This window comes from Pleurodeles waltl, chromosome 7 (assembly GCF_031143425.1).
Source record: "Pleurodeles waltl isolate 20211129_DDA chromosome 7, aPleWal1.hap1.20221129, whole genome shotgun sequence".
In the NCBI taxonomy this organism is placed as follows: Eukaryota; Metazoa; Chordata; class Amphibia; order Caudata; family Salamandridae; genus Pleurodeles; species Pleurodeles waltl.
In genome coordinates this window covers 24,531,126-24,557,103 of record NC_090446.1, presented here as the reverse complement: position 1 = coordinate 24,557,103, position 25,978 = coordinate 24,531,126, and the positions used below count along the sequence as shown (strand labels likewise).

The 25,978-nt window shown below is 46.5% G+C and overlaps 1 protein-coding gene across 1 annotated transcript; it reads left to right on the top strand.

Moving 5' to 3' along the window:
* Window positions 1-11,563: 11,563 nt before the first annotated feature.
* On the top strand, window positions 11,564-22,774 carry LOC138247145 (high mobility group nucleosome-binding domain-containing protein 5-like). The gene is made up of 3 exons (XM_069201885.1): window positions 11,564-11,684; window positions 16,312-16,614; window positions 21,824-22,774. Exons 1-3 carry the CDS (start codon window positions 11,624-11,626, stop codon window positions 22,519-22,521), a joined length of 1,062 nt encoding a protein of 353 aa, XP_069057986.1. The 5' UTR covers window positions 11,564-11,623; the 3' UTR covers window positions 22,522-22,774.
* The last annotated feature ends 3,204 nt before the right edge of the window (window positions 22,775-25,978 follow it).

The following is a 25,978-nucleotide window of genomic DNA, read 5'->3' as shown; positions in this document are numbered from 1 at the left end:
CAATAATCATACTTTTACACCCCTGCAGGGCCACTACCTAACGTCACCAGACAGGAGGGTCCAGACATCTCTACCCCACCCACAGAAGAGGCCCACAGTGATGACAGCAGCTCTGGCCAACTGGATCCAGATGTCCAGCCTGGACCATTGTGGGCCTCGGGACAGTCGGTTCCCCTCGCACAGGCACAGCCCAACACAGACCTTCCACCCTCTGGAAACACCAGCACAGCACCCACCCAGCAGGCCCATACCTCCGTACCCAGGACACGTCAATCAGCTGCGTGTCCACCACTACAGGGAACCCAGGATAACCCACCACCCAACAACAGGGACCTGGGGACAGTGGTAGTGGGCACACGGTCCAGGGGACGGAGGCCCAGGAACACAGGGGAACTGGGAGGGCTGCCGTGCGACAGGGGGCGGACAGGCCTAGGGAACCCACTGTCCACAAGGCCCTCTCCTCCATCATGGGAGCATACCACCACTCCCAGGAGACGATGGCTATGGTCCTGGCCAAGTTTCAGGAGACCCAGCGCCTGCATTTGGGGTTCAGGGAGGAACTCAGAACCATCAGCTCCGCCCTGGGCACCATCGTAGGGGTGCTGAAGGACATACAGAACACCATGAGGGACACCGTGGCACTCCAAGGGGCCCCTGACACTAGCATGGACGATGAACTGCCCACCACCTCCGCCGGCGCTAGTGGACAGGACCCCCCGCCACAGGACCACCACACCAGAACCCCACCCCCTGCAGACGGAGACCCACCCCGCAAGCGGTCCCTGAGATCCAGAAACAGGACAGAGCACGATGGCAAGACCCCCGCCAAGAAATGAGACCACCCTGATTGTCATCCCACTGTCCCCCTTTGTAACCCTGTCCATTTTGGAACTGCCCCAGCTCCACTTCCCATGCCCATATGGGCAATGCACATGTGAGACTAATAGACTGGACTCTGCCATGGACACTCCTCCGCCATCACCCCTCACCATTTTACCACCCCCTCCAATATTTAGCACTTCAATAAACACCCTTGAACCACAAAACAATCTGGAGTCAGTCTGTGATTGAGAAAATGTGTATTAGCAATGACAGTGACAAAATCCGTTCTCAATAGTAATGTCAACATACCTATGTCACACATTACAAGTCCATGAAGGATGCAAGCAGATGACACACGTTGGTAACCACACCTGTGAAACCGTAATGGAAATGTACAACTCACTTACCAAATACTGGTTGAAAATGACAGACAGGATAGAGGTAGAAGTGTGAAAGTACTTGTAGGAGTCAAGAAAGTGTTCTCACCTGTGTGCCACTGGAAATATTGCTGTATGACTGAGTCCCTGTTGTCAATGTCTTCTTCCTCTGCTTCCTCCTCATCACTGTCCACAGGCTCCACAGCTGCCACAACACCGTAATCTGGACCATCCTCCTGCAGAAAAGGCACCTGGCATTGCAAAGCAAGATTGTGAAGCATACAGCAGGCAATGATAATCTGGCACACCTTCCTTGGTGAGTAGAATAGGGGCTGCCTGGGTAGAGTAGGGGCTGCTTGGGTGGTTCCTGGGGCCCTGATCATGATCCCGTGTGCTGCTGCTGCTAACACTGGAATAGGGTAAGAGTAGTCCAGTCATACTGTCATATGGAGGCACCTGAACCTGGCCTTCAGGAGGCCGAAGGTGCGTTTGATCACCCTCTTAGTCTGCCCATGGGCCTCATTGTAGCGTTCCTCTGCCCTGGTCCAGAAATTCCTCAATGGGGTCAATAGCCATGACAGGTTGGGGTAACCAGAGTCCCCTAATAGCCACAGCCGGTGCCTCTGGAGTTGACCCATCACATAAGGGATGCTGCTATTCCGCAGGATGTAGGCATCATGCACAGAGCCAGGGAACATAGCATTTACCTGGGAGATGTACTGGTCTGCCAAACATACCATCTGTACATTCATCGAATGATAACTCTTCCGGCTACTGTACACCTGTTCACTCCTGTGGGGGGGGACCAGAGCTACATGGGTCCCATCAATGGCACCTATGATGTTAGGGATATGTTCAAGGGCATAGAAGTCACCTTTAACTGTAGCCAAATCCTCCACCTGAGGGAAAACGATCTAGCTCCTCATGTGTTTCAGCAGGGCAGACAACACTCTGGCCAACACGTTGGAAAACATTGGCTGGGACATCCCTGATGCCTTGGCCACTGTTGTTTGAAATTACCCACTTGCAAGGAAATGGAGCACTGATAGCACCTGCACTTGAGGGGGGATTCCTGTGGGATGGCGGATTGCTGACATCAGGTCTGGCTCCAACTGGGTACACAGTTCCTGGATTGTGGCATTGTCAAACCTGTAGGTGATGATTAAATGTCGCTCCTTCATTGTCAACAGGTCCACCAGTGGTCGGTACACCGTAGGATTCCGCCATCACCTCACATGTCCCAGCTGAAGGTGCCTGGAAAGGACAAAAGCGACTGCAGGGTCAAGCAACTCAGAGGTATGTACCCACAGCTACACAGAACACGAAACATAATCCAAAAAGTTGTCTGAAAGAGTGTTGAGTCCAGGCCTAGGTATGTGTGACGCAGTTGAAAATGAAGCCATGTGGGCCCCTGAAATGGCGGCTGCCTGACCTCTAAACTGGGACAATGGGATGTGAGGTAACTGCGCTGGCATTTTACACCGTCGTGGTAGGCGGTCGAAGACCGCGGCGCAATGCTGCATTGGTTAACATTGGAGCCTATGGGTCCCAGGAGCCAATGACCAAGTGCGCCAGAGGTGATGATACGCATCGCCGCGGACGTCACCGCCGCGGACGTGACCGCCATTTTCTATCTGTTGAATCACTCGATACCTGATCTTCGACAGGAGAGGACCTATACTGCAAGTGCTGCTGTGACCTCGGTCTGGAAGAGACAATGGCACGTGCATCTGGGGAAAGGGCCCCTGCCTTCACTGCACTGGAGTTGGAGAAGCTCGTGGACGGGGTCCTCCCCCAGTACACGCTACTCTACGGTCCTCCAGACCAACAGGTGAGTACATAGGGTGCAAGTTGAATGGGCTATGCCTGGGTGGAGAGGGCTGGTCGTAAGAAGGAAGGGGGCAGAGTTCTGTGAGCATGAAGGACTGTGAATGCATGTGCAACATGGCAAGGGCAGGGATGTGGGACACTCATTTAGACGGTAATGACTTCTCTTCTTACCCTGTACATGTCATGTAGGTCAGCGCCCACCAGAAGAAGGATATTTGGCGTGCCATCGCCAAGGACGTCCGGACCGTGGGGGTCCACCAGAGATGGAGCACCCTCTGCCGTAAAAGATGGGAGGACATTCGCCGCTGGAGCAAGAAGATGGCAGAGGCTCAGCTGGGGATGGCCTCCCAACGTGGGAGGGGTGCCCGTCGCACCATGACCCCCCTGATGTTCCAGATCCTGGCGCTGGCCTACCCTGAGTTGGATGGGCGCTTGAGGGCATCACAGCAGACACAAGGTGGTGAGTACACTCTCATTCAGCTGACTTTGCGCGCAGTGGAGGGGTCTGGGTGGGGGAGGAGGGCTATGGGTTTCCCTAGGCCAGGGCGAGTTTGGTAGGCTAGGCCCCTCCGTAATGCAGGCCATGTACCACTCAACCCTACCTCTGTAGAGTGCCAAGTACAGGTATACATGCCCCTGTGTCATCTATGTGTGCAGATGTCCACCATAGCCATGTAGGCCATATCCCAGGAACTGCATCTGTAGAGCCCAACAGCGCGACGTAGTGCAGAGGGCGGCTGTGTGTGTATTGTCCGCCAACGGTAGCGGTAAGCCATGCACTCAACCTGTCTTTCTTCTGTCGTTCACCCCCCCTTTTTGTGCTCTCCCTGTTCTTTTGTGCATCAGCATCATCAGGTGGAGGTACAGTGGCACCGGAACACGAAGGGGCTGCATCCCACATGGCCATGGAGGACCACACCACGGACTCCGAAGACACCAGTGGGATGGAGGGCGAGGGGAGCTTTACGGCGGTAACCGGATCAGCAACCAGCGACACGGACTCATCCTCCGATGGGAGCTCCCTTGTAGTGGCGGCAACATCTGTGCCCCCCACTTCTACAGGTACAGCCGCCGCCCCCCCTACCAGCACCGCCCTCCCAGCAGCCCCTCAGCCTTCGCCCCGTGCCCTCCCACCCAGGAGGGTTGGCATCACCTTTGCCCCAGGCACCTCATCCCCTGCCCCTGTCACCTTTGCTGCCCTCAGTGAGGAGGCCATTGTCCTCCTCAGGTCACTCACTGTTGGGCAGTCTACCATTGTGAATGCCATCCAGGGTGTAGAAAGGGAGTTGCAACACACTAATGCATTCCTAGAGGGCATTCATTCTGGTCAGACTGCCCATCATCGAACCCTGCAATCTCTGGCCTCAGCACTAATGGCAGCCATTGTCCCTGTGTCTAGCCTCCCCCCTCCAACTTCCTCCACCCAGACCCAATCCCCTGTACCTCTGCCTATCCCAAGCACACCATCAGACCAGCCTGCAAACACGTCAACACACAAGGGAAGGTCAGGCAAACATAGGCACCACATATCCCACAGGCACTCACACAAGCATCACCCACATACAGACACAGCAACATCCACTGCCTCCACTGTGTCCCCCTCCTTGTAGTCTTCCTCCTCCCTCCCAGTGTCATCTACACTCTCACCTGCATGCACTACCACTACAGCCACTAGGATTAGCATAGCACACCCACCACCACACCCTGCTCACCTGCACTCACCACCCCCACTACCATTTACACATCCCCTGTGTCCTCTCCCAGTGTGTCTGTGACGCCCCTCCCAAAGTACACAAACGCGGGCACACACACGCCCAACATCCATCCACCTCACAATAGCCTCCAGAACCTGCATCTGTTCGTCAGAAACTTTTCCTGAGCACCGTAGATCTCTTTCCCACTACCCCCCCCTCCAATTCATAGGTCCCGTACTAGCACCTCAGCCAAAAAATCTCCGGTACCAGTGGGGCCTGTTAGAGGTAGGGGGAAGACTCCAGCCGGTAAAGCCGCTCACAAGGGTCCCAGGGGGAGTGTTGACTCAGCTGTGACTCCTCCCAAGGTGGGGAAGGGACAGAAGAAAGCGCCAAAGTCTGGGGAGAGCAGCACAGCGGAGAAGGCCGGCATCATCCCCGCTGCCCAGGAGGCCTCTGCCAGCCCGATCATCACTGGTCAGGAGACCACCGCCAGAGTAAGTGCCCAGGAGGGCAGTCCCATCGTCAGTGGTCAGGAGACCACTGCCAGAGTCAGTGCCCAGGAGGGCCCCGGCAGCCACAGCCCCGCTGGGCAATGAGGGACCGCCATGGCAAACACCGCTGCACAGGTCAGAAACTGCAAAGTCAAGCACCGCTGAACTGGGCAAGCACCGCTGAACAGGGCAAAGACCGCCATGGCAAGCACCGCTGAACAGGGCAAGCACCGCTGAACAGGGCAAAGACCGCCATGGCAAGCACCGCTGAACAGGTCAGAAACTGCAAAGTCAAGCACCGCTGAACAGGGCAAGCACCGCTGAACAGGGCAAAGACTGCCATGGCAAGCACCGCTGAACAGGGCAAGCACCGCTGAACAGGGCAAAGACCGCCATGGCAAGCACCGCTGAACAGGTCAGAAACTGCAAAGTCAAGCACTGCTGAACAGGGCAAGCACCGCTGAACAGAGCAAAGACCGCCATGGCAAGCACCACTGAACAGGGCAAGCACCGCCAACTCTAGCACCGCTAGCCCATGGGCGGCAGGGGTAGTGACGGAACTGGGACCGTCACGGGGACAGTGATGCACTCTGGGCACCAGTCCCCCTCCAGAACCAGTGGAGACATGCATCCACTCCATCTTTCCTTAACAGGATGAAGCACTCTGGCACCAGTCCCCCTCCAGAATCAGTGGAGACATGCATCCACTCCGTCTGTCCTTAACAGGATGAAGCACTCTGGGCACCAGTCCCCCTCCAGAACCAGTGGAGACATGCATCCACTCCGTCTGTCCTTAACAGGATGAAGCACTCTGGGCACCATGCCCCCTCCAGAACCAGTGGAGACATGCATCCACTCTGTCTGTACTTAACAGGATGAAGCACTCTGGGCACCAGTCCCCCTCCAGAACCAGTGGAGACATGCATCCACTCCGCCTGTCCTTAACAGGATGAAGCACTCTGGGCACCATGCCCCCTCCAGAACCAGTGGAGACATGCATCCACTTCGTCTGTCCTTAACAGGATGAAGCACCCTGGGCACCAGTCCCCCTCCAGAACCAGTGGAGACATGCATCCACTCCGTCTGTCCTTAACAGGATGAAGCACTCTGGGCACCATACCCCCTCCAGAACCAGTGGAGCATGTTATCGACTTGAGAGACTGTGGCTTTGCACTCCCCAGGATGGTACAGTGGGCAAACCACCCACTGAAAAGACTTGTGAGACTGTGGCTTAGCACTCCCCAGGATGGTACAGTGGGCAAACCACCCACTGAAAAGACTTGTGAGACTGTGGCTTTGCATTCCCCAGGATACATCAATGGGCATGGAACTCCATCGTGGATCTGGCGTGGTGCTGTCATACGGCTGAGGTGCCCCCCCTACCCTTCCCCCTTAGGTGCCTGTTGTATTTAGATCTGATGCCCCAGCAGTGTTCTCTCCGTTTTGCTCAGGTATCTAGTGTGGGCCTCACCCATGCATTTTGGGGCCAGTGGTCCACGGACATTGAATGGTGCATACCTGCACTACTAATCGTGATGTATATATTGTTGGATGTGTATATATATCTGTATATATTAGCTTACTGTATTTTTATACATTACAATGGTTGAACTCATTTCCTTTTGTCTTAGCATTATTCCGGGGGGGTTGGGGGTTGTTACTGTAATGTTTGGATATGCATTGGTGTGTGTGTTGTAGTGGGTGAGGGTGGGGGTGGGGGTGGGGGTGTTGCGTGTGTGTGTCCCTGACTTTTGCCTCCCCCCTCCCCTATGTCGTAGTTGCAGTATGCACCGTTGTCTTCGGGGCCGGCGTTGCTGGTGATGGTACAGGAGCAGGAAGACTATTGCAGGGAGTATTTGGAGTTCCGGCTTCATGGTGCCCTCCTTCCTCGTGGAGTGTTTGAGGTGAGCATTTTCCCACTGAAATGGCTGTTTCCGCCGTGTTTTTATCCACAGTGAATCCGCCCCAGAAAAGGTGGCTTATTGGTAGGTTGTGATACTTTGGGCGGTACTTTGTCTCCCGCATGTCTGTTGGCGGTGACCGCCACGCTGTTTGTCTGTACCGCTGTGACGGTCGGAGTGTTAAAGTGGCTGTCTTTGCTGGCGGTTTCCCCCACGGTCATAATTCCCTTTTTTTCCGCCGGCCTGTTTGCGGTCTTACCGCCACTTTAACACCGTCCGCCAGGGCTGTAATGACCCCCATTATTTTCCTTCACCTTTGAACTGATACCTCCATTTTCTGAATAATAAACAGTCAATTATAATTGCACAAGTCTTACAAACCATCTTGGTCTCTCCTGTTTTTGAATAGCACATCAGCAGAGAAACCATGAAACTTTAGCACTTCACAAAGGATCAATATAATCTATGGGGACTCATTGTGCCTTCTTTCTGAAAGCATTTTATCTCAACAAATTACTTAATGTATTTAATTTGTTTGTTAAATTATAATTTTAGGCAACCAACACATTTTCGAGTGTAAGCCAATATAGTTAAGCATCAAACATTGAGTATTCCGCATTTGGCCCTCAGTTTGCTGTAAGTGTGTGTGCTGGAGTAGGGGTTATTGTATTGAAGTTCCAAAGAAGTCTGATATGCTGTGATACTGAATAAACAGAAACAAGTGTTCAGTACAATAGTCTACAAATACTTTGACAACCTTCGGATTTCCATTGAGATTGGCCTGACTGGCACAGGGCACAGAAAAGGTGAAAATCATTGCTTATTTTGTAGCTCCATTCTCAGAAAGAGCAGCATGTCCGTGTGTGAGCAGTGGTGCCTCATGTTGACACTAACAATCATTGTGGTTACTAACCATTAGGCCTGGGCAGAATTTTGATTACAGCAGAGAAATATGAGAAATTTTTGCAATTCTATCTCTTTCACTTATGTGGAATTACAGATAATTGCACAATTACTCCTGCTGAAGTAAAACTTATTTAGAGGATAAAATCCTATTGAGAGAGCACATTTAGCAAATAGACATTTGGCGCTAAGAAATAGTGCTCCATGTCGGTAGTAGGTTGGGGGTATATCATATCTGAGGAGGCTTGCTTTTCATGTTTTGTTGCATTTAGTGCATTTTCTTAGCGCAAAATCCTCCTTGTAACCATTTTGGACATGAGGGGGCATGTTTGCGCTAAGAGATAGTTCTAAGCGCTGAATTAGTCTTCCTGCATAATGCTGCATAATCTTGTGGAATTCTTAGGTAATTCCACGTGATTACGCTGTTCGGAAGTACGGAAATTCTGCCCACCCCTAGTAAAGACAAAGTGCATGCCTCTTTGGGTATGCAACCACTTACTTTCAGGATTCACCTTAATGTCTTCTTCCCCGAGAAGAGAAAAAGCATCTTTCTTGTTCTCAATCTGTAGTTACTGACTATACTACAGAGCTGGCCTTGAGATTCCAAAAATAAGCAGTGGCAAAGAGTACAACCATGCCCTACAGAATAAAAACAAACTCCTGAAATTGAATCAAAGAAGTGTCGAATCATAAGTGTTAGCAGCAAGCATTAAATAAACAAGACAGAGCTGTTCAAAGCAAATCCCAAAACAACAAGAAGAAATGAATAAAGGGGGATGCCTTCCTGCCTCACATTAGCATCATTTGTTTTGCTAACGGCTCGCATTGCGCCACTTTGCAACCCCTTGTGCAAGGCAAAATTTATGCAAGGGGGGCGTCCTGGTGTTAGGAGGTCCGCAAAAATTGTGCATGTGCCATTTTTAGAATAATTTTCAATACATGCTCAAAGCAGCCATGAAAATGACGAAGCCATAGAAACCTATGGGCCTCCTTGCACTTTGCTCTAACAGTAGCACCATTTTTTATTCTAGTGCAGCAAAGTGCCCCAAAAGCATAAACATTTTTTTGTCTATTGGCCTAATGACCGCCCTTGAGTGCTGTATTGTAAATACGGCACACCCATGGTGTGGTTACGTAGGGCAGGGGTGACAAAAGAAAACTGCTGCACCAGCACCGATGCACCAGTTTCTTCTAAATATGCCCCAAAGTGTTCAAAAGAAAAAGGAAAAGGCCACCCAAAGACTGCACTGGAGTGGACCAAGAAACCATCGATAGGAGATACAAGATTACCAAGTAAAGGTTAAGTTAGAGACCATCTGTGGTCATCATACCTGTAAATAACACAGGGGTACGCTGGAGGCTTATTAACAACAAGTCAAAGGTAAATGCAGACACCTTGGGCGGTCACTGTCAGTCTTCTACTCATTCATGTGGTAAACACAGTTTTCACCACCTTTTACTGCACATTGTGCTGAGTTGTCTGGTTTTTGCACTCACAACTTCCTCCAGGAGACATGACAAGCACAATAGTGTGTCAAAGGGACACTTATGAGGTAAAAGAAATCTCTTAACCATTTCCCCATCATTCATCATTGCAAGTGGGAAATTGCTAAATCTGGTGCAGATTCCCACCAGATACAGTGTGTTAGTGATATTTCCTCAGTCACTTTGTGCACCATCTTTTGCTCCAGCAGTCAGAATGTCAAAGTAATGGGACCACAATCTCGCACAGTATCACTTTTGGAGTTATATCCAGAGACGTTTTAAGGCATGGGGAAAGTGGGCTCTGGCCCCCAGCCATTCAGTACAACTCCCCCCAGCCCTGGTAGAGCGAGCTCTGTTCTGCACAGAGGCTTGCCGTGGTGACCTTGAATGACTCTTCAAAACAGTATGGCTCATTTACAAGCTGTAGTGTCATCTTTGTTTACGCTACAGTGGCACAAAACAGTCCTCCACCCTGCGCCGTATTTACAAACTGGACCAATGTCATCATTGCTCCAGTTTGTAAACCCTTGTGCCACATTACACCTGCCCCAGATATAATGTATAAACAACAAGTGATGGACGGAATGCTGAACATTGTCAAACATTCACCCCCAGTACAGTGATCTGGGCCTAAAACCATCGTTTTTTTTGCTGCCGATGCCATTCCAGTTTGGACTCAGCCATATGCAAATCAGTCTTGACCCTGTTCCCCATGGGAACAGTCCAGCCCGAACTGCTAGGCCAGGTCTTCCCTGCACTGGAAACAAGCATCCTGGGACCGGTTTCGGGGTTTCAACCCTCATCAGCAAGACTAGCTTGAATCCAATGGCAAGGGAAGCACGGGACCCACAGATATAATGTATGCCAGGAAGGCGTTCACCCACAGGGAGTCCCAAAGAAATGGTGCAGTGAAAACTAAAAAATGTCACTGCTACAAAAGTTCACTGCACCATTCTAGTGTAGTTTTTTAATGCCTGCCCAGGGCAGGCGTTAAACTGACACTAGGCTATTTTCATTGGGCCTCCCTGTGCTTTGCTGGACTAGTGTCAACATTTTTAATGCTAGTCCAGCAACGATTTTGACACAGTTGTGCTAACAAGCCACATGGTGCACTGTATTCACTGTATTATAAAATCAGCAATACCATGGTGTCGTTAGGGGGTCACAGGGCAACCCAAGAAAACTGGTGCATCGGAGCAGATGCGGTAGTTCCTTGTAAATGAGACACATTGTTTTCAATCCCATTTTCCTTTCATTTTAATGTGGGTGATGTTTGAGTCTATTGCTGTCATTTTGCAGAGAAATTTGTGTTTATGTTTCAAGCAACATCCATAAAAAAGTTTCTTTTAAAGCAAAACAAGAGTTTTAAAGCATGAGTACCCCAGGAAGTTGCCCTTTGCCACCTACTTCTCTGCAACCTCTCCCTCCTCTATCAGCCCTCATGGTACAATTGTTCATTTTTCAACGACTGGATTGAACCATATGTTTAAATGTCAGAACAATTGCAAGGTGAGGAACATTAAATATAAGTAGGAGTTAGTAGAATTTTCTACTGATGATAATGTTATAAGCTGAGGAGATTTTCAAGTTGTAGATTTCAAGTTTTCATCTTCATCTGCTTATCAAAAGGATTTAGAAAGCAAAGGTTGAAGTCATATTTTTGTCAGTAATTGTCGTGTGATTTGATAGGTTTGAAGGTTTTGACCAAGGTCATATCTACTTCCAAGCACTGCTGTACATTCCCTATTGTAAGAAAAAGATATCAAACTTACAAAATGCAACTTGATTCCATATATATATAGATAACTGTGCTTATACTGGAAATAAATCAGTAAGTAAACTAATTATCAGATATTCTTAACAAGTGCTTGTGACACAACAATGTAAAGGTTATGCACACATGGAGGGAACAATAAGCTACTGACAGTTTTCTGTTGGAGTTAGGTGAGGTGGAATAATCCCTTAATCAAGGGGTGGGGCTTGTTCTGTTCTGTATTCTTGACTCCGCCCCTGGAGTTTTATAAATAGTAGATGCTCTGGTCCTAGTGTCTGGTGGAAAGAGCTCTTGTCCTATCAATCCTAAGCGCAGATCCTGAGACTGCGTCGAGTGCTGAGCTGACATGCGGACCCTCCTTTTCTCTGCACTCCTCGCTCTCGCAGCGGCCACTGTAATACCAGCTGGTAAGTCCTTATACATATAAACCCCAAGTATCCAAATATTTCAAATGGGGACATTAACTCCTGATAGTCTACCTATCAGGAATCAAAAGGAGTGCAGTGGTATTTTGAGTGTGGTAATGCTGCACAGATATACTTTGAGAAGCAGGATTGCAAGTTGGCACATGGTGATCACCGTAGCAGCAAGGCACCTATAGGGGATCAACTTGTGATCCCCCGGTATTATCAGGACCCAGTATTTCTATTCAACTTTTATTATCACACCCTATTTCCAGGCTACTCGTAATGAGCCACTTGAAGAGGATAATTTTCTTGGATGCCAAAGTAGTGTACAATGAGTTGACAATCTCAATGGATTTCTGGTTACATATAGACATCCAAGCAATGAGACTGTAGATGGCCCCTACTGGTAGCAAGTACATAGGGTGACTGCCAGCCAGCCCAATGTGTGACAGTACTTGATAAATATAAAATAATGTGCATAGAACTGCGTTTACCCGGACCTGCCAAATTCAACATAAATCTCACAGTGTGAGTAGGGGGCAGGGCTTTTGATGGGGTATGGCCTCATGTCAAGAGACACCTAAGAGGCACTTTTGCCACCACGCCCAACCCAGCCCCAAACTCCCTCCTCTAAGAAAAATAAAAACAAAATCTTCGCTGAGGCTGTAGTCAATGTCCTGGGGTGTTTTTATACACATCAATGGACATCAGTAGTTAAAAGCCTCTGAAAATAAGCTTGTTTTCGCTGCCACCATGTGATATTGGCTCCTCACTGAGTGACAGTGTGATGGGAGCCAATATTGTGTGTCATGCGGTGAGAATGTGTGAATTGGCAGATCTCAGTTCTGAGGCCCAGTAGTCATTGTGACACATTCACTCATTTCTGGTTGTTTGCATCAGGGAGCATATAGTTCTGTAATTACAGTTAGTAGTGTGGCTCTGCTCTCTCAATTCTGACACAGGGGGCACTACTTCCCAAAAAGCCTATTACACTGACTGTAACAGACAGGCCTTGGTACCCCTGACAGCACTAGCTGGGGCATGGGTACAGAGGTCCACCTTTGCAAAGAAACCTCTTTACAGCAAAGAGATATGAGTAGTGTAACAAAAAATGAGAAGGTGGTTAAGACAGCACAAGTGCAAAAGAAAAAGGAGTGAAGAAAAAACATGAGAAAGCATGAAATAGCACTAGAAATTGTACATTTTTCAACAGTAATTTTTCAAACTCAAAGCCCTGATGTATTTGCAAAAGTGCCTCTCCTTTCTTAAGTGGTATCAATCAATCAATCAATCAATCAGTGCTTGTATAGCGTAACTACTCACCCATTAGGGTCTCAAGGCGCTGGGGGGGGAAGTGTAGCGGATACCTGTGAGGTGGTTCTTAAAAAAGCCATGTCTTCAGTTCCTTCGTGAAGGTGAGGAGGGAGGTGGTTTGTCTGATGTGGAGATGGAGGGCGTTCCAGGCGGTGGCTGCGAGGTTCGAAAAGGAGTGTCTTCCTGTTCTGGTTTTCCTGAAGCAGGGTACTTCTGCGAGAGAGAGCTGGGCTGAGCATAGGGTCCTGGGGGGTATGTGGAGGTTGAGTCGCTGGTTCAGGTAGGTTAGTCTGGTGTTGTGGAGGGCTTTGTGTGTGTGGGTGAGGATCTTGAAGGTGATTCTTTTCTGTATGGGAAGCCAGTGTTCTCGATGTTTTCTAGTTTGCGGTTGAGTTTCTTGTTGATTCCGGTGTAGAATTCATTGCCATAGTCCAGTCTGCTCGTGATCAGGGCGTGTGTGAAAGTCTTTCTATGTTTGAGGGGGATCCACTTGAAGGACTTGCGTAGGAGGCAGAGGGTGCGGAAGCAGGTGGAGGTGACTGAGTTGATTTAATGGTTCATGCTGAGGTTGGAGTCCATGATGATTCCGAGGTTGCGGGCTTGGCTGGTGGGGGTGGGCAGGTTTACAAGAGTAGGTGGCCACCAGGAGTCATTCCACGTGTTGGGTTGAGGGCCCATGATGAGTACTACACTTGGGGCCTCATTATGACCCTGGTGGTCTTTAGAGCGCCAGGGCCACAGTGGCGGTCTGACCGCCACCAAAGAGGTGGCCTGACTTCTTTGGTGGCAGTCAGACCTCCACAATATAGGCATCGCAAAAGTGCCATGGTCGGACCGCCCGGCACTGGAAGTTTCCCTCCACAGGAGGGGCTGGTCATGCTTGTGGTCCTAATCCACCAGGGCAGCGCTGCATGCAGCCCCACCCTGGGTATTACGAGTCCCCTCTACACCATCTTTTGCATGGTGGTAACTTGGTATGAGCAGTGCAGGGGCCCCCATGGACAGCCCCATCACACTTTTCACTGTCTGCTTAGCAGACCTACGCACTGCAACATTGCCGGCAGCTGAATTACGAACTGGCATCAAGGTTGTGGGATATTTCCCCCAGGGCCAGCGGGCTGTAGTTCCCGCCCACTGACCCAGCAAGAAACTCAGAATAGGAGCCGTGGGAAGGTCATCATACTGGCGGTGACCTGAGGGCAGGAGTTCGGCAGGAATCCTTTTCCACCCGCCGAAGTCAAAATCAGGACCTCAGTCTTCATTTACAAACTGTTGGTGAAAATATTCACGTAGGATTGTAGGGTCATTTCATCCAAAGTGTCCCTTCTTTGCAGGTAATCTGCTCTACTTTCCTGCTGCCATCCAGTCAACATGCACCACACCATTCAAGCAATTACCGTAGAGTTTGGTACTGGCAGAGATTGTTCAAACTTGGTTCTTTTGAAGGTTGAGCAAAACTGAGTGAACATATGTGAGAAATAGGTTAAACAGAGGGCAAGTCTAGTGCACGCCTGGACACTGCACAGTATAAAAATTACATCACCTTCATATTCCACTTGTTTCAAGAATGTTTCTAATGTAAAATGAAAATCCTAGCTTGGTTAATCTCAAATATGGACAACATTTCTCAGAAATAAATGTTTTATGAAATATTATTTCACCAGATATCCTGTTTCAGTAAAATTCTCTGGTAAAAAGATGTTTAGCGATACAATTAAGCTTATTTGTTAAATATTCATAAAACATTAGGATGTTTTTGAAGTTGGATACTCATAAGAAACATCTCAGTGATGATAGAAATCAATACCACTGCCTTTGTTTACCTCTGCTCAAGATCAGTCTGACTGTTTCTTCTCTCTTTTGCGGTCTGATCCTTTTTTCCTTCTCACTCACACACTGTGCCCACTAAGAAGTAAACTCCACATCTTGCCAGTAGGTGCCCATGGTCTTTTGTGTTGAATGTTACCTGCACAGATTGCACAAATTTAAACGTGCGTTGCACTAAGATTAAAGATCTGTCTTCAGGTGTACAAGGCTTTGAATCAGTGGCCATAAGTTTAAGACTTGGCTCTGCCCCACTTAAACTTCCAACTGTCTTAATTAGGAAAATCGAGCTATGGATGTTAACTTTGATATATGAACACTCAAGACTTAGGGCCATATTTATACTTTTTGACGCTAAACTGCGCTAACGCAGTTTAGCGTCAAAAGATTTTGCGCCGTCTAACGCCATTCTGAAGCGCCATGCGGGCGCCGTATTTATGGAATGGCGTTAGCCGGCGCAAGCGGACCGGCGCTGCCTGGTGTGCGTGGAAAAAAACCACGTAGACCAGGCAGCGCCGGCGTAGGGGGAAAATGGCGTATGGGCGTCTTAAAATGGGGCAAGTCAGGTTACGTCGAAAAAATCGTCGTAACCCGACTTGCGCCATGTTTTTTCGACGCCCATCCCCCATCAGCATGACTCCTATCATTGTAAAGATAGGAGTCATGCCCCCTTGCCCTATGGCCATGCCCAGGGGACTTCTGTCCCCTGGGCATGGTCATTGGGCATAGTGGCATGTAGGGGGGCACAAATCAGGCCCCCCTATGCCACAAAAAAATAAAAAAAAATACTTACCTAAACTTACCTTAATGTCCATGGGATGGGTCCCTCCGTCCTTGGGTGTCCTCCTGGGGTGGGCAAGGGTGGCAGGGGGGGTCCCTGGGGGCAGGGGAGGGCACTCTGGGCTCATTTTGAGCCCACTTGTCCCTTAACGCCATGCCTGACCCAGGCGTTAAAAAGCGGCGCAAAAGCGCCGTTTTTGGTCACGCCCACTCCCGGGCGTCATTTTTGCCCGGGAGTATAAATACCACATAAAGGCCTGGGAGTCATTTTTTAAGACGGGAACGCCTCCCTTGCATCTCATTAACGCAAGGAAGGGGTTCACGCTAAAAAATGACGCACTCTCCGGGCACTTTGGCGCCCGAAGCGTCTAACGCCATAGTATAAATATGGCGTTAGTTGGCGTTAGTTTAGCGTCGAATTTGCGTCGAAAAAAACGACGCTAATTCGGCGCAAACGGAGTATAAATATGGCCCTTAATTTGTCATGGTGATTGGAAATCAATAAAGATGGTCAATGGGTTTGTCAATCCAGTGTATAATGTGATTCTCTGCCAGTCCTCAGTAGTACATTTCCTTTGATGGATATTTGGATGTCAGATAGGTGTTCAAACTCTCTGCAAGCAGAAGAGAACTGCATTTTAAGGACTTTTTAGATCAGAAATAATGGGTCTGTGGTGAAGCCTGTGATATCTTTATTGCATTAATCCAGGTGAATCTCAGCATGAAGGTGTTTGTAAGCCCGGGATGTGTTTTGGAGACTACATCCAAAAACATGGTCAAAAGTTTGAGAACTTTAAGAATAAGTCACCCGTCGAGACGTCAGAGCGAGAGGCTCTGCAACACCATAATCTGCAGCAGAGTAAAGAAGGACCAAATCCCTACAGAGATAAAAAACCCTGCCCCAAACCTGACTTCTCCAAGCTGAAGAACTGCTCTGTAGACTGGGACTGCGACGGTGAGGACAAATGCTGCAGCACCAAGGTCGGCATGAGGTGCACCAAGGCAATATTTGGTAAGGACCTACTATGTCTCTTCTCTCTCTTGTCAGGGTCTTCTGTCAATAGTCAATGCATGAGCATGCACTACTGTGAATGGGGTAGAACAGACAATAAATTACCACCATCTCAAATGGTGCCACCTAGAGTGCCCACAAAGATCACTTTGTTTCCTTTTAAGATATCAAGTGGACTTAGGGGAATTTCAATTACCTTACTCAATAAAGCTCACATTTATGAAAGGTTTGCGTTGCCTTACCGCCATTTATTTTGGTAAGTTAAGCATCGCAAACCTATCTCCATATTTATACTTTGATGCAAGACCAGTCTAACATCCTAGTTTTGGAGTTAGCTCTATTTTTAGGAAGCACCAACCCACCTTGCGCCAATGAGTTGCAGGGTAGGCATTCCCTTCCTAAAAATGACACTAGCCCCCCCTGCACCATATTTAACTCCCTACGCAGAAACTACTTGCAACTGAGAAGCAGGCCTAAATAATGGTGCTAAGCCCATTTAGCATCATTATTTAAAGCCTGGTCAGACCAGGCATTAAAGTGCCAATAGGCCCATTTTCATGGGGAAACACCATGGAATGGGCTCACAGATGCCCACCCCAAGCCCCAGAAACACCACCACCCATAGCACAGGGACACTACAGGCGGAGGGAGCCCATCACAGATAAGTTTCAGCTAAGTGTTTGCGTATGTGTGTGGTGTGCCTTTGGAGGTCCCTTACATAGGGCCCCCTGCCTGGCACTGGGTATGTAGGGCTTGCCCAAGGGACACTGATTCCATGTGGTGGGCATTGGGCTATACTTAGACAGGAGTCATTTTCTGGTTGCTTGTGCATCAAAAAATGACTATAGGCGGCTTAGAGGCAGATATTTTGCTGCTAACCTGCCTTACGTCACTTCTGTCCCACTAGTGCCATTTCCCCTACCTCCATCCCTCACAGGCTAGTGTCTGTTTTTGAGGCTCTAGCCATTCCTTAGCGCCATTGTGCATCATTTCATAAATATGCTGTTAGGGGATGGCGTTAGCCAGCTTTAAAAAAAAATTACGCACAACTGTGTTAGCACAGTTGTGCGCCATTTTTCATAAATATGGACCTAAGTGTTTTCAATTACTGCATCAAAGTCTCAGAATAATATTAGGCAGTATCTAGGAAGATACGCCATCCTGAGAGCGCTCATTAGAGGGCTATTGGAGAACAACAGACTTCTCCACCTGTGGCAGAAACATAAGGGAGGTTTTGAGAATAGTTCTAGCATTGGCTTCTTTAGTTCCTATCAACAATTAATTATTTGTTAATGATTCCAAAGCAGGTCACACTGAAATTATTTTTCCCTCCCTCTCAGATTTATTTTCTACCTTTTCATATGGACAGAGTTAAGTGAGTTGAACAACGTCACGGAAATAACATAGTTGGCATTCAGAAGTGGCTCTAAAGCTGGTCACTGAAAAAGGCATATATAAATACACTGATGTCATTCACACTAAAGGGTGCATCAGCTATTCCAGGTAAATGTTGTTAATTACTCCATACAAAGATGGCTGCACATTCCACACAAAGGTCCAGGTTTTTCCATCTTGACTACTGCCAACGTGATGAGCAATAAGAGAGACCCTTTAGCCATTTTCATGTTTTCAAAGTTCTGTTCTCCTAGGTAGGAGTAGTGCTGTGAGAGATGGCATGGAGATAGACAGAGGACTCCTGGTCTAGCTCTTAATTAAGCCACTCCATTTTGGGCAAAAATGTTCTGCATGTCTCACCTTTCTGGACAGAAACAGCATAGACTCATGTGGCCCCTATAGGACCAATAAGCAGAAATCCAGCAAAAAGTAGGAGGAGGAAGGCAAAAGATTTGGGTGTGTCCCTGTAGAGAGAGCCATGTCTAACACACCCATTTCTATAGCATGTACAACCTTGGGTCTATATTCTGCTTTGTCATAGCATCGTTTAACTGAGGTGAGCATTTGATTCCTTTTGACATCCTAAGGACTGAATTTAATACAGGGGGCACATGGACTCCTCCTGCCTAGGGGAATATAAAGAACCAGATAACTTCCCAATAAATAATGCCATCCTTTGAACCAGCAGTGGACACATTCCAAAGTTAGACTGCAGACTCTCAGTCACATATTATGTTCCAGAGTTATCAGGAAAAGAAGTTAACAAAAAACCCCTGGCAATCCCATTCAGGAAATGTTTCTGCATTGTTGACATATTCACTGGTCAGGGGACATTTTCTATTTGTTGTGTAAAATGATGTAAATGATTCTGCCTTGGGAAAGATACACAGAAAATATGCCGGAAAGGACCATGGCAATGTGCTAGTGCTGACCTCTATAGTTTTCCATTTTATCTTAGTTCATTCCCTTTCTCTGGGTAGGTACTGTTCTGTTTTCCTGCTTTTATAACCTACAAGAACAGAACAAAAAAATACAACAAAACAACAGCACATCACCACTGGGAAATAAAATAAAGGGCAATATAAACACAAAACAAATTTAAAGACAAAACAAAGAAAACACAATACATGACAGATACAGAACACAAAAACAAAATTTGCCAATACAGCATCACAGCAAAATAATGTCAAAACAACACGCGGCACAACAAACCTGGGAGATAGAAAATAACAGCCTGGGGATCATTGCAAATTCATTGCAAATTCTGTCATTCTCTCCCCTGTTCTCACTCTAGATGTTCTCTATGCTCCCACCTTTTTGTAAGTCTTCAATAGCCTGGACAAAATTGAAAAGTGTATCCATTGAGCAATGCACATACTTATCATGAAACAAATAACTTTTACACACTACCTTTCGGAGAACACCTGCGTGAAAAAAAGTTTTGCCACAGCTACAAAAAGCTTGTGTGGCACCAGAAAAGAGTATTCTTCTTTGCTTCACAGTCCTGTGAGCCTTTATTTACTCAAAACAATTCGAGATTTACTCATAGGTGTGCTGGAGTAATACAAGATCTGCACAGGTCAAGGCTATATGTGCTCAGTGTGTGGAAGCTTAATAAATGTGCCAATAAACATTTTACCTAATACAGTTCTGCACATTTTAAGGCCCAAAAAACATAGCTTAGTGTTATTTCACAATTGTATGATTAGTGCTTATTACCGTGTCACACAGAGCTCAACAGGTCAAAATCATGGTCTGCAGACGGGGCGGCAGGAAGGGTAAGATGTTTAGTTAATATCTTCATTGGTCTTTAAAAAGTGACAGGTAGTCTCGGGGAAACATGTAATTTGCAGTGATTTCACATTCAGTTTCCACACTTTTTGCTCTCAGTCAAAGCATTTCCTGTAACAGAGAGTGCTGCAACATCTGCCTCATTCCTTGTGACACACCCAACAACCACGGTGCCCTATTTACAGATACTGTTGGACCTGAGAATGCATCAAATGCAATGCCTTCCCAGGAGAGATGCAACAAAGAGAAATATATTTATTCCTCCTTATTCATTCCTGTTTCTATGTGTGACACATTCTGCGGCACACATAGAAAGAGGAAAATGCCTTGGAGTATTTTTTTGTGCACAAAAACAGTCCTGCTCACAACACAGACACCCTTGCACCATGGTGAAATAATGTTAAATATGGAGCAATCCTGCCCTTCCCCTATCATGCAGTTCAGTGCAGCACATCAAGATGACTTGCTGAGCTGCACTGTGTGATTTTTTAAATAAATATACCCCCATATCTTTTGTGGTTTGAATATGCACAGTATAGTCCCACGGACTAAAGCAATCAACTGTGTGTTCAATGGCATTGATAATCTCAAGGCCACACTACACTTTAATTATATTACGGACTTTATCCACAAACAACTCTATGGTCCTCATTACAACCCTGGCGGTCGATGGAATAGTGGAGGTATTACCGCCAACAGGCTGGCAGTACCTACCTCCACTAATATGACATTGGCAGTTTGCAAATGCACCACACCAACTGCCACAACGGTAATGACCGTCACTAGGCCGCCCATGGCATTATGACCCTACCCACCGCGATGGTTTCAGTGGTTTAGGGACTGCCACTAAAACTATGGCAGTAGGCGTTATCAGTTCCAGGGAAATCCTTCCCTGTGACTGATAGGGGTCTCCCCCTCCCACCCCCACTCCCCCACACATTTACACACATACACGCATATACATACACACCCATACACACGCATACACACATTCACCCACGCATTTATACATTCATACAAACTCACAGCAACACTCACATACATACATCCAGGCACAAATGCAATCTTGCAACACAACATGCACGTACACTCACACCCACTCATTCACACACGCATTACACACGCATAAACACATTCACATATAGTCACACATACCCCCACTTACGCACACAATGCCCCCACCCCTCTCTCCTGTCAGAGAATCCAACTTACCTGCTTGCAGGGGGTCCTCCGGCAGGAGACGGGACGCAGCGTTGCTGCCAGCAGCAGCTGCAGCCAGCAAAACACCGCCAGGCCATATCATGGAACATGACACAGTACGCAGTGTTTATCTGGTGTGTCGCTGGTGCTGGCAGCAGCGCCACCTTACTGCCATGACTGTTGATGGAATTACACCAGCATTCTGGCGGTATTCCATCTACGGTCATAATGCCATGGTGGGTCGGTAGCCACGCAATGGTATGTTGGCGGCCATCGCTGTGACGGTAGGCGGCATTTGCCGCCAATGTCATAATGAGGGCCTCTGTGTTCCCACATATAAACAATGCTTCTCACTAAGGGTGCGTTCACGAATGTGCAAATTTGACACATCAATATACCATATACATACATATATACATAAATACATCAATATATTTGAACTGAATCCTCAGTGGTTGACATATTTTTCCAGGTAAACTATTCCTTTTGCCGAGAAGCCAACCACATTTGAGTGGGTTCACTAATTTTTCTCACCCTGAAAGCCATTTTACTCTTTCCTTTGGCTGGAGTGTTTCTGCAACCTTGTCCAGGGTGAGGACAGTTTACTGTGGGTTGAAAATACCCAGCAATCTGTGGGTGTGTTTATGTCACCTGTATGAAGAGATTACTCCTCCAGCCAGAGGTAGGAGTGCAGTGTGCTTCTGGATGTGATAAGTAAATAATGCATTTATGCCTGCAGGAAGCTGGCAGCCTGGCTCTGGACATGATGAAAATGGCCATCTCTTATCTGCCATTCCCATATTGTATTTTTTTTTTTTTTTAGAAGAAGGCAAGGTGGACACATCAGAGAACCACAGAGCTGCTGAAACTGAAAAGGAACAACAAGAGAAAGGTGCAGAACAAAAGCTAAGACCAAAACGAGATCACAGTGAAGAAGAAGAAGACAACAGTGAAGAGTCAGAATCAGAGGAAGGAAGTGAAGGAGAACAAGGACATGAAGGAAAGCGAGAAAAAAGAAGTGAAAAAGAAAACCTGGGTGGGAAAGGAAAGGGAAACGCTAATGAGAAAGGGAAGGGTGAAGGAAAGGGTAAGGGCAGAGAGGGACTTGAAGGGCATGGGAAGGTTAAAGGAAAAGGTAAGGGCAGAGAAGGAGATGAAGGGCATGGGAAGGGTGAAGGAAAGGGTAAGGGCAGAGAGGGAGTTGAAGGGCATGGGAAGGGTAAAGGAAAGGGTAAGGGCAGAGAAGGAGTCGAGGGACATGGGAAAGGAAAGGGAGAAGGAAGAGGTAAGGGTGGCAAGGGAGGGAAGGGACAAGGGAAAGGAAAAGGTGAAAAGGAACCGGGTGGTGGCAATAGCAAGGGAAGAGAGAACCAAAAGGAAAGAGAAAAGAGGAGTGAAAAGGGAACTGGCAAAGGAAAAGGACATGGAGGTGAACCAGAGGGAGCAGTAGGAAAAGGAGCACAGCATGGGAGGGTGACAGCAAAAGGTAGTGGGAGAGAGAATGGAAAGAATCAAAGATAAGGAATGGGTGGCAAAGAACAAAACAAGGAGATTGGACAGGGGCTGGGAAGATAGAGGGGCAAAAGAGGGAAGGGGATAAAACTAGGAAATAGATCACACTCAAGACAAAGGGAAAGAGGAAGTGAAGCCAGTGTTCTAAGAGTTATTATTGCATTGTTTTCTTCCATTAATACATTCATTTGTTGAAAGAAACTGAATTGTCAGTCTCCAAAAAAGTAGTGTAAATGTAGAATAAATTGCATATCAAAATCTACACCCTGTTGCCTTTCTATGAATGCATGTATTTTCCAGCTGTCTTCCTAGTATGCTTCTCTTCCCACCTCTGTGCTTCATGTTGCACTCTCTATCAGTCCAAGTGATGAAACCTGTGGAACTCTTGAGAAACTTTTCATTGTTTGGATAAGTATCAGATTCTAAGCTGTGGTTGCACATCGAATTTTACTGTTGCGTCCTTAACTTCACAATATGTGTCTCTCAGGAGCAAAACCAGTTTTTAGAAGAGATTGGTCTGAACCTCACAGTTTTGGGGGGGTGCTATAAAGAGTGGTGTTAAGTTCCTCCTAAATCAACTATACAACACAGTGTGGATTTAGTTAACAGGAGTGATTAAATATAAGCAAACATACCACTTGTCTTGCTTGAAAATTTGAGGTGGGTTGTTTTAGAATAGTTGATTGTGTAAATGAGATATCATTTTTATTACATGGTTGTCTCTACTTGTATACAGCTGTATGTGGATGCTACATCTAGTAGATAGGCTAGGCTAATAGCCCATGGGGTGTAGTGTGAGTGCTACAATGGGAGGCTGACATACTCTATGATGGTCTTGGATGGAGTATTCTGCTAGTGTTTCAAAACGTTGTATTGAAGGCTTGAGGTCCATAGTGCAGAGCAGATTTGCACTGCTTAACCTACCCACAAGCTTGTCTAGACATGGAATGGGATGAACAATGGCCTTGGTCACTGTACTAAAACACAGGGAGACTAGGCAAATGTGTAGATTCATCACATTAACTTGGAAACCAAACTAACAGGCTATCCTGTGGACTAAGGGTGTGCTCAATCACCCTCTGACCTGTCATGCTGGCTAACTAAATGTGGCATTCCCAAACCATGTCTGACATCCTGTAAGTGTTGCTCTTAACAAGTAACTGTCCTTTGTGTCTGTGACATGCATGGAGACTGGTTCTACCCCAAGGTCAGTTAAACCACATGAGGGAATCAGCCTCGTGCTGCTTTATAAACTTTACCTGGAAGTTAGTGTCCGAGTAGACGCCTCCTCTATCTGCACAAACTTTTTGTCATCTCCTGCCTTCAGTTGTGAGGGGTTCCCTGACGACACCAGACAGTTGAGCAGTTGGCATCACTAATATTTAAAGCCGTCCTCTAGCACTCATCTGTAAATAGGCGTAACTGAGCATAAAAACCTCCTCACCTTCCTGTTGAGCAGTAATTGTAGCTTAAAAAAACATAAGTAGATTGTATTTATAGACTATTCTTCCCAATCACTTAGTTTGTGAAGAGGGTCCAATTGCAATCACACAGGACCATGTTCACGTATTAATTTACCTCTTACATTTTCCAAATTCTTTCTTCAACAATACACACCAAATGACACTGAGTGCAGTCACATGCTTAAGAAGGGTACTGTAGTGCAATAATTCAAACAATGAAACAGAGTCAACTTCAAAACTTTTATTTCGAACAAAGCGTAAAAAATAAAAGTTCAGTCAAAATCCTACAAGGCCATATGAATGAATTATGCAAACAAAATCAGTTCAATTGTGCATTGAAATGAGAAAGAAAATCAATCTTATAATTCTGATCCAAAGGTTGAAGAATTACAAGTGGGAATGGAACCAGAAATCTGATTTACCCAGTAAATCCTCATTTCTTTGTGGTCTATCAGGGTACAAGTCAGAAAGACTCTCTTTGTCTGGTCCCTGGTGATACCGTATCGAGCAGTAGTGGTAACTGAGCAGGCTGAAATTCCAAGTCCCAGGGCAACTTTTAACGGGGGCCTGCATGTGCATGCTTATATCAATGTTATACAATTTGTAGTCAGTGCTTGATTTGAGCTGGTTGTTTCTGGTGCTCAGTACCGGCACTTAATTGTCAACATCGGCACTTATGGCAGTCTGCCACATGGTGGTGTTGTTTGTCTAATTCAGAGATGAGCACAACAGCAGTTGTTTATTAAATCAATTCACCTTAAAAATGATGAATACTTGCTGATTTGCACTGCCTTGCCTTTCTCCGCATCTATGAGACCATTCAAAGCAATGCAAAGTGGATTTACGTGGTCTCATAGCTATGATTTAAGGGTTTGCGCCGCTGTTGCATCACAAAATGTGCAGCAATGATGGTGCAAAAGGCTCATAAATATGCCCCTTATTTTTTACTATTATTTTTTGTGCTTTATAAACTAGGCACTATTTGCAGCCCACGCAATTTCTTAGTTTTGAAAATTCATCACAGCCGAGTTTTAACACCATTAATATTTTTTTTTCCTATCTTTAATCTACACAGCTCTCATTTTGTACACAAATATAGGAATTACTTTCCAAAAGTGTGTCCCTTTCCTTCTCATTGCTTAGTAAGGGTGCTCTGCAGAAAGCATCTAACTAGCTCCATGGTTTTAACAATGTCTTTTATTTGCATGTAAAACAATTTACAAAATGAAAGTAAAAATGAATCGAAATTGATTTAAACAATGGCTTAATTCCTGGTGCTTTTGAAATATTTGCAAATACAAAAACAACATCAGTAATCTGAAACTCTTCTTGAATATTTCCGGACCCCAGATTGCTTTTTATAGCAATATATTAAATAACACCAGCGCTTTGGGGTTTCACTTTTGGGTCGTGTTATGTCACAATTTGTGTGATTCAAGACTGAAATAGTCTTATTTGTATGTGTTTTTAAAATTAAGAGGTTGATTTATATATGTGTTTCTGTAAAATAGATTTTGTAGGCTACATAGTGCATTAATACTGCAGGTTAGTATCCATCACCATTTTACAAATAAACACTCAAGGTGAGTACATAAAGCTATGTTTTCTGCTTTCTGAAATTTTGGCAATAGTCAGAGCATTGAAATAAAAACTACTCGGCCAAAGCACTTATCCTGGCAAAAGTGGATCTGATTTTGGGCTGAACTAAAGAATCTTTCCAATTTGAATTCTAATGTGTGGCATTTTGCAATATGAATATTCAAGTGTGCTGTAGAGTTCCTATACATTAGCAGCATATTTTGGATTCAACGTTTTAAGACCTCATGTTGAGTTTGACAGAGAGAGCCTTAGTAAATTCTAGGGTCCCTCTTCATTTATAGGTGGGATCCCAACCATTAGAGGAAAACTGGCCATTGTACATGACAAGGCCCAACCAATCTAGAAAGAACAGTCCCAAAAAGGAAAAACATAAATTACCTCCATGCACTGGGTAAAATTTCTCA